The sequence below is a fragment of the Rhinopithecus roxellana genome, chromosome 16 (assembly GCF_007565055.1).
Source record: "Rhinopithecus roxellana isolate Shanxi Qingling chromosome 16, ASM756505v1, whole genome shotgun sequence".
In the NCBI taxonomy this organism is placed as follows: Eukaryota; Metazoa; Chordata; class Mammalia; order Primates; family Cercopithecidae; genus Rhinopithecus; species Rhinopithecus roxellana.
Window position 1 is genome coordinate 4,184,590 of NC_044564.1, and position 14,180 is coordinate 4,198,769.

The 14,180-nt window shown below is 40.5% G+C and overlaps 1 protein-coding gene across 1 annotated transcript in view; it reads left to right on the plus strand.

Moving 5' to 3' along the window:
* LOC104676241 (astrotactin-2) overlaps nucleotides 1-14,180 on the plus strand; it is an 809,378-nt gene that overhangs the window by 202,050 nt on the left and 593,148 nt on the right. Inside the window, exon 3 of the mRNA XM_030920120.1 lies at nucleotides 1,344-1,728. Within this exon, the coding sequence (XP_030775980.1) occupies nucleotides 1,344-1,728 (385 nt within the window). The remainder of the gene's footprint in view (nucleotides 1-1,343; nucleotides 1,729-14,180) is intronic.

Sequence of the window (14,180 nt, forward strand, 5' to 3'; positions counted from 1 at the left end):
CTTCAATGAGATCATAGCCAAGGAGAAGCCGTCAACCACACAGGTGGAATTGAAGGAATATAGGCTCTAGAGTTAAAAAGCAAAAACAGACAAAATAAACACACAAGAAGTAAGATTCACACTTACTGTCTCAGTTTCTGGGTCTCTTGATTTTTTGAAGCCTCTCTCTTACCCTGTATACAACAAGGGTGATTCCTCCTGACTCCAGGGGTTACACAGCAGGCGTTCGACAAAGTGTCTTCCAATCTCCCAAACATGAAGCAGAGTATAAAGTGAAGAAAAGCAAGAGAAGTGATGAGGGCCTACCCATCAGAAGAGAGGTTTCTGGCACAGAACAATTGAGGGGAGGCCTGGAGAATGCAAACCTTCCACTTCAAGCTCACGAAAGGTTGTTATGGGGATTACAGATGTGTTTTGAAAATACCTCTGCCCTGAAGGATCTCACAGACCAGGGTATTTCATGAATCATATGAGTCATGTAAGATATATGCATTAACACATTAGCTTATTTGAAATTAATGTATGATAATGCAGACTCAAACATTTAGGAGTTGGGTGTATCAAAGAAAAAAATGTGTGTGTGTGTATATATATGTGTGTGTATATATATATATTTTTCAGTTGACCTTGAAATTCTGATTAAAGGAGTCCTAGAAAGGTACATTTTCATTCACTCATTTACCAAATATTTGTTAAGGACCTACTTTGTCCCAGTTCCCTTATTGAAATTCAGGAATTTAAAGACTAGTGTTTCTGAAAAATGAAGAAAATACAGGTTATGCAGAAATTATGTTTGATTTAATAATGCTATCTTATATTTGCAGCAAGATGTAACAAAGTCTACTACTGTCTCTTGAGCCTTCAGTTAACTCATTCTACAGATGAGGAAGCAAGGCTGGGGAGCGTAGGCAATTGTCCTTGGGTTGTTCAACTGGTGGGAGGTGAAGTCTGGATTCAGACATTCACCTGTGTGAAGCCTCAGCCCTGACCCTTCCTGACACTGAGCCATCTGTATTGCCCTGACATGACCATTATCCATTTGATTTGCTTCCTATGGCAAGCTTGTGAAGAAGGAAGAGCAGGGATTCGTACTCATCCTTTATACCTATGGAAAGCAAGGCTCAGAGAAGTCAAGAAGTTTGCCCAGGGTCACACAGCTTGTTGGTGAAAAAGTCAGGGTTGAAACAGTGTCTCTCTAGCTTAAGAACCATAGCTGATGGTTCCTGAGGCTCTATGAGCCAAACCCAGGGATCCTGGCAGAGTGTAGTGGACAGGAAAATCCCCTGTGGCCCTCGAAGCCAAAGAACAGTGGCCCATTTGTTTGTCCTTCCTTCCTGCTCCAGGGTGGCCTCATCGCGCTGCTGCTGCTGCTGCTGGTGTTCACCGTGGCGCTGTACGCCCAGCGACGTTGGCAGAAGCGTCGCCGCATCCCCCAGAAGAGCGCAAGCACAGAAGCCACTCATGAGATCCACTACATCCCATCTGTGCTGCTGGGTCCCCAGGCGCGGGAGAGCTTCCGTTCCTCCCGGCTGCAAACCCACAATTCCGTCATCGGCGTGCCCATCCGGGAGACTCCCATCCTGGATGACTATGACTGTGAGGAGGACGAGGAGCCACCTAGGCGGGCCAACCATGTCTCCCGCGAGGACGAGTTTGGCAGCCAGGTGACCCACACTCTGGATAGTCTGGGACGTCCAGGGGAAGAGAAGGTGGACTTTGAGAAGAAAGGTGAGTCCTCCATGTCACAGCCCATTTTCCAGGGGGCATTTTGAAAAGGTGGGAAAAGGTGCAGAAGCTGGGCAGTTGGGGACTACAGGCAGTATTTTCTGGGATAAGCCACTTTGGATTTATGACTTTGGATTTCTGTTGGGTTATCAAGTTTGTCTTCTCTGATTCTTCAGTAGTGATGGGAGAATAAAAGAGTGTCAGTACTCCCAGAATTGGAGTTGTGAGGAGCCTCAGAGGGTATGTAGTCCAACATCTTTCCAGTGTCTCTTGATTACCTCCTTTGACAGCTTTCTCACTACTCGGCAAATAGGCCATCTCATTTCCACACCATTACTGACCATTAGAGGGTTTCTTCTTATACCAACTTGAAATCTGTGTTCATGGTCCTCCATGTCCAAAAGGAAAGTGATCTGATATTCGTTTTCCAAGGCAGCTCTTGGGAAATTTGACAACAAAAATAAAAGAGCCTGTACATTTTAACCAACCTAAACACCCCAGTTTCTTTAAATAGTATCATATGAAGCATTTTTCAGACATTTCACCTTCCTGGCCACTGCCATCTAGATAGAACTTTTTCACATCCTGGGCCATAACACCCAAACTGACACTCTTCTTCATCAAGGTGGGAATGATCCAGGGCTGAGAAAAATGGGATTTTTGCCTCCTTCTTGCCAACTGTTATGCTTCTGTTGATGCAGCTCGAGATCCCATTTGTTTGTTATAGTTATTGCTGGCTCATATTAGACTTCTTTTATGTTTTTTTATATTGACAAATAATGCTCGTGTGTATTTATGGAATATGTAGTGATATTTTGATCCATATAATATATGGTGATCAGATCAGGGTAATTAGTATATCAATCATCTTAAACATTGATCATTTCTTTGTGTTGGGAATGTTCAATATGCTCCTAGTTATTTGAAACTCTGTATTACATTAACAAGCATAGTCATCTTTAAGTGATACAGGACACTAGAAATTATTACACCTATCTAGCTGTAATTTTATTTCCTTTAATAAATTTCTCCCTATTCCTCTCTCCCTCCTACATTTTCCAGCTTCTAATATCCTCTGTATCCTACTAGTAACCTCTAGCATTCTTTTACTTCTATGAGATCAATAATTTTCAGCTTCCACATATGAGTAAGAACATCTGTCATTTAACTTTCTGTTCCTGTCTTATTTTGCTTAATATAATGTTCTCCAGTTCCATCCAGATTGCCATGAATGAAAGGATTTCATTCTTATTTATGGCTGAATTGCATTTCATTGTGTATATATACCACATTTTCTTTATCTAGTCATCTGTTGTTAGACACCTAGGTTGATTCCATAGCTTGACCATTGTGGATAATCCTGCAGTAAGCATGCAGTTGCAGATGTCTCTTCAATAAGCTGATTTCCTTTAATTTGGATAAATACCAAGTCATGGGATTCGTCGATATATGGTATTTCTTTTTGTAGTTTTTAGAGGAACTTTCAAACTGTTCTATATAGTGACTGTACTAGTTTACATTCCCATGAATAGTAAGAGTTTTCTTTTCTCTGCATTCTCACCAGCATTCGTTATTTTTGACTTTTTTATAGTAGCCATTCTAACTGAGATGAGATTGTACCTCATTGTGGTTTTTGATTTGCATTTACCTGATATTTACTAATGAGGAGCGTGTTTTCATGTATTTGTTGATCACTTGTATGTCTTTTGAGAAATTTCTATTTAGAACAATGTGTCCATTTTTTAATTTGATTGGAGGTTTTTGTTTTTTGTTTTTTGTTTTTGCTGTTGGAATGTTCGAGTCTCTTGTATATTCTGGATATTAATTCCCTATTGGATGAGTATTTTATGAATATTTTCTCCCATTCTGTAGGTTGTCTTTTCACTCTGTTGTTTCCTTTGCTGTGCAGAAGCTTTTTAGTTTGATATACAATCTTGTCTACTTTTGCTTTTTTGCCTGTGCTTTTAAGGTCTTATTTACAAAATCTTTTTTCAGACCAATGTCTTGAGGTGTTTTCCCTACATTTTCTTCTAGTATGTTTATCATTTCAGGTCTTACATTTAGGCCTTTGATTCATGGTAAATTAATTTTTTATTGGATGAAAGTAGGGGTCTAGTTTCATTCTCTTGCATACCCACATTCAGTTTTCTCAGCAGTATTTACTGGAGAGACTGCTATTTCCCTACTAAGTGTTCTTGGCACCTTTGTAAAAAGTCAGTAGACTGTACATAAATTTCTGGGTTCTCTATTTGGTTTCATTCATCTATGTGTCTGTTTTTATACCAGTACCATACTGCTTTGGTTACTACAGCTTTGTGGTATATTTTGAGGTCTGGAAGTGCGATGCTTCCAATTTTTTTTTTTTTTTAATCAAGATTGCTTTGGCTATTTGGGGTATTCTGTGGTTCCATACAATTTTTTTTTTTTTTTTTCTGTGAAGAATATCATTGGCATTTTGATAGGAATTGCATTGAATTTGGAGATTTCTTTGGGTTGTATTTTCATTTTAACAATATTAATTCTTCTGACACATGAGCATGGGAGGTCTTTTCATTTTATTGCATCCTCTTCAATTTATTTCATCAGTGTTTTATGCTTTTTCTTGTAGAGATGTTTTACCTCTCTGGTTACATTGATTTCTACGTATTTTATTGTATTGTTTTATAGCTCTTGTAGATGGGATTTCCTTCTTGGTTTCTTTTTCAGCTAGTTTGTTTATGTATAGACGTGCTTCTAATTTTTATATGTTGATTTTGCATCCTATAACTTTACTGAGTTACTTTATCAGTTAGTTATTAGTCTGTTCTCACACTGCTGTAAAGAACTACCTGAGACTGGGTAATGTATAAAGAAAAGAGGTTTAATTGACTCACAATTCCATAGCTATACAGGAGGCATGGTTGGGGAGGCCTCAGGAAACTTCAGTCATGGCAAAAGAGTGACAGAGAAGCAAGAACCTTCTTCACATGGCAGAGCAGGAGAGAGAGCAATGGGAGAAGTGCTAAACACTTTTAAACAAACAGATCTCATGAGAACTCAATCACCACCCCAATAACAGCAAAAGAGAAATCCACCCCCAAGACCCAATCACCTCCCACCCCCAGTTCCCTCCCCCAACATTGGGGATTATAATTCAAGATGAGGTTTGGGTGAAGACACAGAGCCAAACCATATCACATTTCTAAGACATTTTGGTAGACTCTTTAGGTTTTTCTGGGAATAAGATAAGAGAATTTGACTTCCTCCTTTCCAATTTGGATGTTTGTCATTTCTTTCTGTTGCCTAACTGCTCTGGCTAAGAATTCTAGTATTGTGTTTTACAGGAATGATTAGAGTGGACATGTTTGTCTTGTTTGGTAAGATGTTAGCTGTGGGTTTGTCATATATGACCTTTCAGAAAGAAAAGTACTTTCCTTCTGTAACTAATTTATTAAGAGTTTTTTATCACAAAGAGACATTTAACATTTCAAAAGCTTATTGTTGTTTTTTGCTTTGAGATGATTATATGGTTTTTGTCCATCATTCTATTGATTGTCCTTCATTTTATTGATGTGCAGTATGTTTATTGATTTGCATATGTTAAACTATCCTTGTATGCCTGGGATAAATACCACTTGATCATGGTATATTATCTTTTGGACATGTTGGATTCAGTTTACTAGTACTTTATTGAGGATTTTTGCATACATTTTCATCAGGGATATTGGCCTGTAGTTTTATTTTTGTGTGTGTGTCCTTGTTTGATTTTGGTATCAGGGTGATGCATGTCTTGTAGAATGAATTAGAAAGAATTCCCTCTGCTTCAACATTTTGAAATAGTTGCGGGAGAATTGTTATTAATTCTTCTTTATGTGTTCAGTAGAATTCAGTGGTGAAGCCATCTGGTCCTGTACTTTTCTGTGTTGGAAGACTTTATTATTGACTCAATCTCATTACTTGTTTTGGTCTGTTAAGGTTTTTCATTTCTTCATGGTTCAATTTTGTTGAGTTGTGTGTGTCCAGAAATTTATCCATTTTCTCTGTTTTCAAATTTATTGGCCTATAGCTGTTCATAATAGCCTTTGACTTTGTATTTATTTGTGTCATTTTGTATTTCTGTAATATCCATTGTGATGTCTCCCTTTTCATTTCTGATTTTATTTGTATGAATGTTCTCTCTTTTTATCTTAGTTTGTCTAGCTATTAGTTTGTCAATTTTGTTTATCTTTTTAGAAACAACTTTGTGTTTTATTGATCTTTTGTTCCTGTTAGTCTTTTTGCTTATTTTTGCTCTGATCTGTTTCTTTCCTTCTACTAATTTGGGGTTTGATTTCTTCTTGCTTTCCTATATCCTTGAGGTACATTAATAGGTTACTGATTTGAAATCTTTCTAGTTCTTTGATGTGGGCATTTATTAGTATAAATTTGCATCTTAATATTGCTCTTGCTGTGTTCCGTGGATTTTGGTATGCTGTGTTTCTGTTTTCATTTGTTTCAAGGAATTTTCAAATTTTATTCTTAATTTCTTCCTTCACTCATTGGTCGATCAGGAATATCTTATTTAATCTCCTTTTATTTGTATAGTTATGAATATTCCTGTTGTTATTGATATCTAGTTTTATTCCACTGTGATCAGATAAGATATTTGATACAATTTCAGTGTTTTAAAATTTTCTGAGATTTGTTTTGTGCTCTAACATAGGGCTAATCCTGGAGAACGTCCCATGTGCTGATGAAAAGAATCTGCCCTTTGCAGCTGCTGGGTGAAATATTCTGTAATTGTCTATCTGTTTGGTCTATAGTGAAGTTTAAATATGATCTTTCTTTGATGACTTTCTGTTTAAACGATCTGTCCAATATTGAGAATAAAATGTTGAAATCCCCAATTATTATTTTATTGGAGTCTATCTCTCCCTTTAGATCTAGTAATATTTACTTTATGTATCAGGATGTTTTATATTTACAATTGTTATATTCTCTTGCTGTGTTGATCTCTTTATTATCATATAATGTCCTTCATTGTCTCTTTTTACAGCATTGAATTGAAGTCTGTTTAGTCTGATATAATTCCAGCTACTTGTTTTCACTTTTGGCTTACATTTGCATTGAGTATATTTTTCCATTCCTTCAGTTTCATTCTATGTTTGTCTTTACAGGAAAAGTGAATTTCTTAATGGGCAGTATATAGTTTTGTCTTATTTTTCATCCATTTGTCCTGTTTATATATATTTAATGGGGAATTTAGTTCATTTACAATAATTGTTATTGTTGATAGGTGGGAACTAATCAGTGTTTCACTGTTTTCTGGTTGTTTTGTATATTCTTTGTTTCTTACTTCATCTTTTATTATTTTTGCAGTTGGGTGGTTTCATGTAGTAATAAGATTTGATTCCTTTCTCTTTCAAAAAATATATTGCCTCTACCAGTGAGTTTTATAGTTTTGCATATTTTCATGATCATAGTTTTTATCTTTTCACTTCCAGTTGTAAGACTTCACTGAGTATTTCTTGTAAAGTCAGCCTAGTGCTGATGAATTCCATTAGTTTTCACATGTCTGTAACAGATTTTATTTTTTCTTCATTTATGAAGGATAACTTTGCTAGGTACAGTATTCCTGACTGACAGTTATTTCCTTGCAGTGCTTGGAATATATCATCTCATTCTCTCCTGGCTGAGAAATCCACTGTTACTCTAATGAAAATTCCTTTATATGTGACCTGACTTTTTTCTCTTGCTGATTTTATTTATTTTTTTGTCATTGACTTTCAACAATTTGACTATAAGATGCCTTGAAGAAGATCTGTTTGGGTTTAACCTATTTGGTTTCCTGGACCTTGATGTCCATCTCTCTCCCAAGACCTTGGAATTTTTTTGCTATTATTTCATTAAATATATTTTCATCACCTTTTCCCTTCACTTTTTCTTCTGAAGCACCCCTAATATGAATATTTTTCACTTACTCGTGTCCCTTGAGGCTTTCTTTTTTCTTTGTATTATTTATTTTTTCTTTTATTTTTGATTGCTTGTGTTATTTCAAAATATCTGTCTTCAAGTTGATTTTTTCTTCTGCTTGCCCTAGTCTGTTGTTGAAGCTCTTGATTCATATGTTTACTTTCTTCATTGAATTATTTAGCTCTTGGTTCCTGTTTGATTCTTTTTTATGGTATCTATCTCTTTGTTGAATGTATCATGTAAATCATGAATCATTTTCTTGATATGGTTAAATTGGCTGTCTTTATTTTCTTATATCTCACTGAGTTTACTTGAAATTATTATTTAATTTTTTTGGCATTTCATATAGTTTATTACAATCAGGGTCTCCTACTAGAAAATTATTGTTTTCCTTTTGCAGTGACATGTTTTCTTGATTTTTCATGTTTGATGTGTCCCTATGTTGATTTCTAAGCATGTGGTAGAAAAGTTATTACTTCTAATTTTATTGAGTAGGTTTCATAGGGAAAGACTTATTTTTATAACTTGGTCTTGAGGTGTCAGTTTGGTGAGGTGTGTTGTCCTGGATTTTAGTTAGATACAATACTATAGTTTCTATGTAGTTAAGTTGACTACAATTTTACATTAGTGATATTTGTAAGTTCCTCGGTGGCCTAGGCTGAGAGAGTTTGTGGTGATGGTGGTGCAGCTTTGCCAGGACTGGGCTTACTGGGCTATTTCTCAGATCAGGGGGATGTTCATGCACACAGTGGGTCAACCAGCTTGGGGTCTGGTTCTCTGATATTGGGGCCTTGGGGCTTTTCCTCTGGCCAGGGGCAAGGGCATGTGTTGACTCAGCTGGCCTTGGGGGTGAGCCTGCCAGGAACGGCTCAAAGGGATGTTTCTGAGGCTCAGAATGTGGGAGTATAGCTTTACAGCTGGCCTGGGGATATTTCTACCGGGGGCAGCCCACAGGGATGTTTCTTAGGCCTGGAACATGGGCATAAGTTTTCTCAGTTGGTCTGGGTGTGTATCTGCCAGGAGCTGCCTTTGAAACTGTTTCTTAGGCCTGCTATGTGGGTGTATGGCTGCTTGGCTGGCCTGAAAATGTGTCTGAAGGGGACAACCCACAGGGCCATTTCTCTAGGTTGAGACATGGGCATGCAGTGGCTTGACCAGCCTGGGTGGCATGGCTACCGTGGGTGGGTACAGGGCTGTTTCTCAGGCCTATGACATAACTGCACAGTTGTTTGGCTGGTTTGGGGTGTTTCTGTGGGTGGTGGCCCACAGGACTCTTTTTGGACCTGGGACACGGCCATATAGCTGCCTGTCTAACCTGTGGGCATGTCTGCCCAAGGGGCTGTTTCTCAGGTCTGGGATATAAGTACAAGGCTGCTTGGCTGGTTCAGGTGTGTGCCCACCAGGAGCAGCCTGCAGGGCTGTTTCAGGCCTGGTATGTAGGTGCGCAGCTGCTTGGCTAGCCTAGGGAATGTCCACAAGGGAGTGGTTCATGGGGCTGTTCAGGTTCAGGACATGGGCTCTTGGCTGCTTGGCTGTTCTGGTGGTATGCCCACCAGGGGTGTCCTGTGGGACAGTTTCTCAGGCTCTTTTTGGGGGCACAGAACTGTTAGGCAGGCCAGGGGTATATCTGTATTGGGCGGGGGCACTCTGGAGCTACTTCTCAGGTCCTGCACATGGGCATGCAGCCATTCTGCTGGCCTGGAGTTATATCAGCTGCTTGGAGGCTGAGAGGCTTCTCCTCCCACTTGAGGGTGGGTGAGCAGTGGTTTGGCTGGCTCAAGGCAGGGTAGCTGTGGGTGGGACTGTTACACTGTTTCTCTGGCTGGAAGTAGGGTAGTGGGGGTTGGTTTCTCTGCTCTGTAGGACAAGAGTCACAGCCAGTTTTAGGCCCAAGCTGTGTAAAGCTGGGCTTGTGACATTCAGCCACCCCTTGGGCTTGGGTTAATGAAGATGGAGCCCCATTGCTGGAGAGGTGCCATGGCTATTGGCCTGCAAAGCACGGCACACTCCTGAGGTGTGTACTGTGCTGCAGCAGCTTGGCTTAGGTGGTGGGTGGAAGTGAGAAGTACACACGCTGTGCTTCTAATCCAGGACAGTGCAGCTGTATACATTCTTGGTGGCTCTTTAAACTGGGCTCAGGGCTTGTGAGGACTGGAATTCTCCTGTAGTAAGGCCTGTAGGTGTTTGTGGTAGCAATGGGGGTGGATAGAGATCTTCTGCTTATCATTTCCCCACAGTGAGAAGTTTCTCCTGGCTCTAGGCCCATCTCATCCAGTCCAGGGAGGTGGTGCTTCAGAGCCTGGGTGCCGCCGCATTGCCCTCCTGGACTTCCTGTCACCACAGATGCTTCTCCATTCTTCTGCTGTATTTCAGTGTTCTGCCTTCAACAACACTCCACTCAAATCCTAGCTGTTTATTCATTGCCTTGGTCCTTTGTTGTTGGAATATAAATGCCAGGTGTCTCTAATCATCCATCTTGCTGACATCACTCCCCTCATGTTGGACTTTTTGATGACCAATACCTCTTGCTCCTTTTCACATATGTTGTTGCAAAGATCCATTTCCTTTGTTTTGTTCGGGGACAATTGATTATTTGGACATAAGCACAAGATGTGTTTACATTTGCCTTTATTGTCTACGGTTGCAGTTTGCTTACAGATGGAATTTAGCTATTTTCCTATAGATAAATGCAGCAAAGGCACAGTTCTTCTTTATCTCTTCATTCCTTGTGAGACTGATGATGATAATGGGTGAAAGCTTTGGGCTGGAGATCCTGGTTCAGACACTGACCACTACTTTTGAGAGCCTAGAGGAACCCTCATTTTTTAGTTTGGCCCCTTCCCTGGAGCTCTGGGTTCTGCCTTCTTCTTTTCTACTCCTAAGATTCTCCTCTGAAGCCCATCTTTCCTTGATGCTCAGTGGACAAACAGAAAATGTTGGGCTTTTTAAAAAGGAGTTTTTTTCCAATACTAGAAACTCAGGGAGAAAGTCGAGTGATACAGTAGATGAGAATATAGATGTTGAAGTCATCTGGACCTGGGTTCAAATCTTGCCTCATTTACTTGTAGTGTGATCTTGGAAAAATGGGAATGTAACCCTCTTGGCCTCAGTTTCCTTCTTGAAGGGTTAATGGGATGATTATACATAAAAATAAAATATGTGTAAAATACCTACCCCATGACTTGGCAAGTGGTAAGTGTTGACCTCCAAGATAGGTATGTGTAGACCTCAGTCCTTCAGTTTTACCTGGGCCTCTGAGATTCTCTCAAATCCAGCTGTAATATTTATCTCCAGCTTGCCTTCAAGTTCTAGTCACCGTGATATGCTCACTGCTCTGGAATGCTTTGAATATTCCCCTTGTCCACCATAGTCTCTTCTGCGTTTGAACTGCTGGTTTATTGTCACTATTCCCGTTTGTTTGCCTTCTCAAATGTTATTTATCATTTTCATGTGATTTCCCATCTTACAATAAGGACAGTCTGCATTTATTTTATTTCTCTATATCCTGCAATGCCCAGCACAGTGCCTCCCACATAGACAGTGCCCAGTGAAGGTCAGACAATAAATATGGCCTTGAAAGCATAAGGATGTTCATTTGGAAGTAATACCAGCGGGCAAAAACATCATGCTTCCTTTGTCTAAAAGAAAATCACTTAGATAAGGCAGAAAACATCTTCCTATATTTTTCAGTTTTGGCTTTTGCAGCATAACTCATTGAGCTTTGCTGTCCTTATATGGAAAATGTTTTTGGTTTTTTTTTTTTTTTTTTTGGTTGTTTTTTAACAGCTAGTCTGCCCAGGTCATAGATTTTCTGTGGGTATCCAATGATAAATGACCTCCAAACACTGGAGGAGTTTTCCTAGCCCCTAATCAGTTTCTACATCAGTTATCTTCCTCAACCCAACCCAGATGAGTAATCTACTCCCTCTTCCAGCTCCTAAAGCTGGTTATGATTACTTTGAACGGACCACTTCCCACACGGTACAAAAATAATCAGTTTCTCTTTCTGTCTCTTAAGCTAGACTTAGAGATCTTTGAGAGAGAGTACAGTGTCCTTTATCTTTGTTTTTGTAGCATCCAGCATAGTGGCCAACACTTAATAGTAGGCCCTCTGAAAATGCCTGTTGGCCAACTGATTGATTGATCAGTCAATCGATCAATCAAGATAAATCAAGGCGGCCAAGGGTGGTGGCTCACACCTGTAATCTCAGCCTTTGGGAGGCCGAAGCAGGTGGATCACATGAGGCCAGGAGTTCGAGACCAGCCTGACCAAAATGGAAAAACCCTGTCTCTACTAAAAATCAAAAAATTAGCTAGGTATGGTGGTGCACATCTGCAATTCCAGCTACTCAGGAGACAGAGGCACAAGAATCACTTGGACCCAGGAGACGGAGGTTGCAGTGAGTTTAGATCATGCCACTGTACTTCAGCCTGGACAATAGAGTGAGACTCTGTCTCAAAAAAAGAAGCAAACAGAAAAAGATGAATCAACACATTGATTAGATTCTAGAATGCTCAGTTCCAGGCTTCAAGCTAGCTCACTTTTATCAAGTCTAGGGACCCTAGAAAGTAAAAAGTTAGCAGAGACCGTTGGTGGTGATGAGCAGAACCCAGAAGAGGGCAACCACTGTATGAAGATGAAAACCCAGGAGGGATCATTCATGCCAGAGAACTGACCACCAAGGAGAGGTGTCAAGAAGCAGCCAATACAAGCAACTTCTCTCTCCTAACACCCACACCCCAGCAGCTGTGCACACTCCCTCCACTAGGCTTCAGATGGAAAACAGCAAACATCTCCAAAGTGGGAAATCAGGTGGCAGAAGGGGGGTTACAGCCAATGATATTGTTTGATCCTCTTGTCTTCCTTTCTTTTTCTCCTTTTCCCTCTCTACCTTCCCCTACCCTTCTCCCTCTCCCCCCTCCCTCTCCCCTTCCCCTCCCTCCCTCCCTCCCTCCCTCCCTCCCTCCCTCCCTCCCTTCCTTCCTTCCTTCCTTCCTTCCTTCCTTCCTTCCTTCCTTCCTTCCTTCCTTCCTTCCTCCCTTCCTCAAGCTGGAATGCTGTACATTTTGATAATAAAGAGTCTATACTCAAGAGCAGAATGCAACAGAAATTGAGTTTTCTATCCGGTATCACTAGCTATTTGACTTTAGACAAGTCACATACTCTTCTCCTATCAAAGGGGCATGCTACCAGTACTTTCCCTTGCAGTGTGATTGTGACGCTTAAATGAAATAACACATGTAAAGTGTCTGGTGCACAGTAAATGTTCCATACACATTGATGATATTGTTATTCATTTTATCAGTTATCACAGCGGTTACACTGAGCCAGCCATCATAATAGACTCTAGGATTAGAGGTGAGGAAAGCAGAACCTCTGCCCTTGAAGAAAATTTCAGGAGTTTTCCTGGGAGATAAATTTTGATAGGGGAAGGAGGGTAGGAAACTGAAGCCAAAGCTTGAATAGTGTCCTGAATCTCTGTGTCACACAGCAGGGATATGGCAGGGCTGAGGTAGAAGCCCACCTCTTTGATACCAAGCCCCAGCCTCCTGGCCAGAAGGAACCCTCTTTTTCTACATAGCATCCTTGTGCTAGACAACTGACATGCATGCTCAGAATGGGCCACACAGCATCATGTTGATGGCTTATTTTGTTGTGAGTTGATGCCTCCCAGGTCCTACGCTCCTTAAAGAGAACAGTCTTACCATTTCAGATACTGTACTTCTTAGCTGCCTACAAACTCTTGAGTTCATATCAAAGATGGTTTTTGGTACACGACTAATGTACAACAGAGACAGCACTGGGGAAAGAATTGTGCCAGATCCAGAGGGTGCACAGGCTAACTCCAGAGAAGCAGGGGAAGGTGCTCTTGGCCTCCTCTCTCTCTGATGGTGTGCCCCAGAGGCTGCACACTTTCAGACCTACCACCCACATGGCTAAAAGGTGACTTTTCTCCTTATATTTTCTTTCAAGCAGGACTCTTTGAAAGATTAACAAAGCCAGGCTCTTATGGTCTGAACTCTCAACACTACCATTGAGGATAGCACAGGAGGTGTAGAAAGAGAATAGGTGATGGATGCATGAGAAACAGGAAGCCTCGTTGAGTGGAGGGGAGAAGATTTGGATTTGAATCCTGCTCCTTGGTTCACCAGCAATGAGACCTAAAGCAGACCTGTTAACCACTCTGTGTCTTCGTGTCTTCCTATCACCTATTTTCAATGGACCAAAATGATTTTCCTTTTAATGTGTTTTTAAGTACATTTTAAAACCAAGCACAGTTTGAAATAGTACAAAAGGCTTTGTTTAGTGCTGTATCCTGGCTACTCTTACATGAAGTAAGAGCAGGAAAGGAAGAAACAGAAGCAAAAAGAAAAGGCATACCCTCCCTGACTCCAGGCAAGAGGCTGGTCACCTGTTCATGAGGAGGTGGGTGCTAGGGGCTCTGCCTGCAGCATTATTGCTCCTGAGTACCTGGTCTTCCTTGCTTGTACAGAAGAGGGACAATTCCATTGACATATTACAA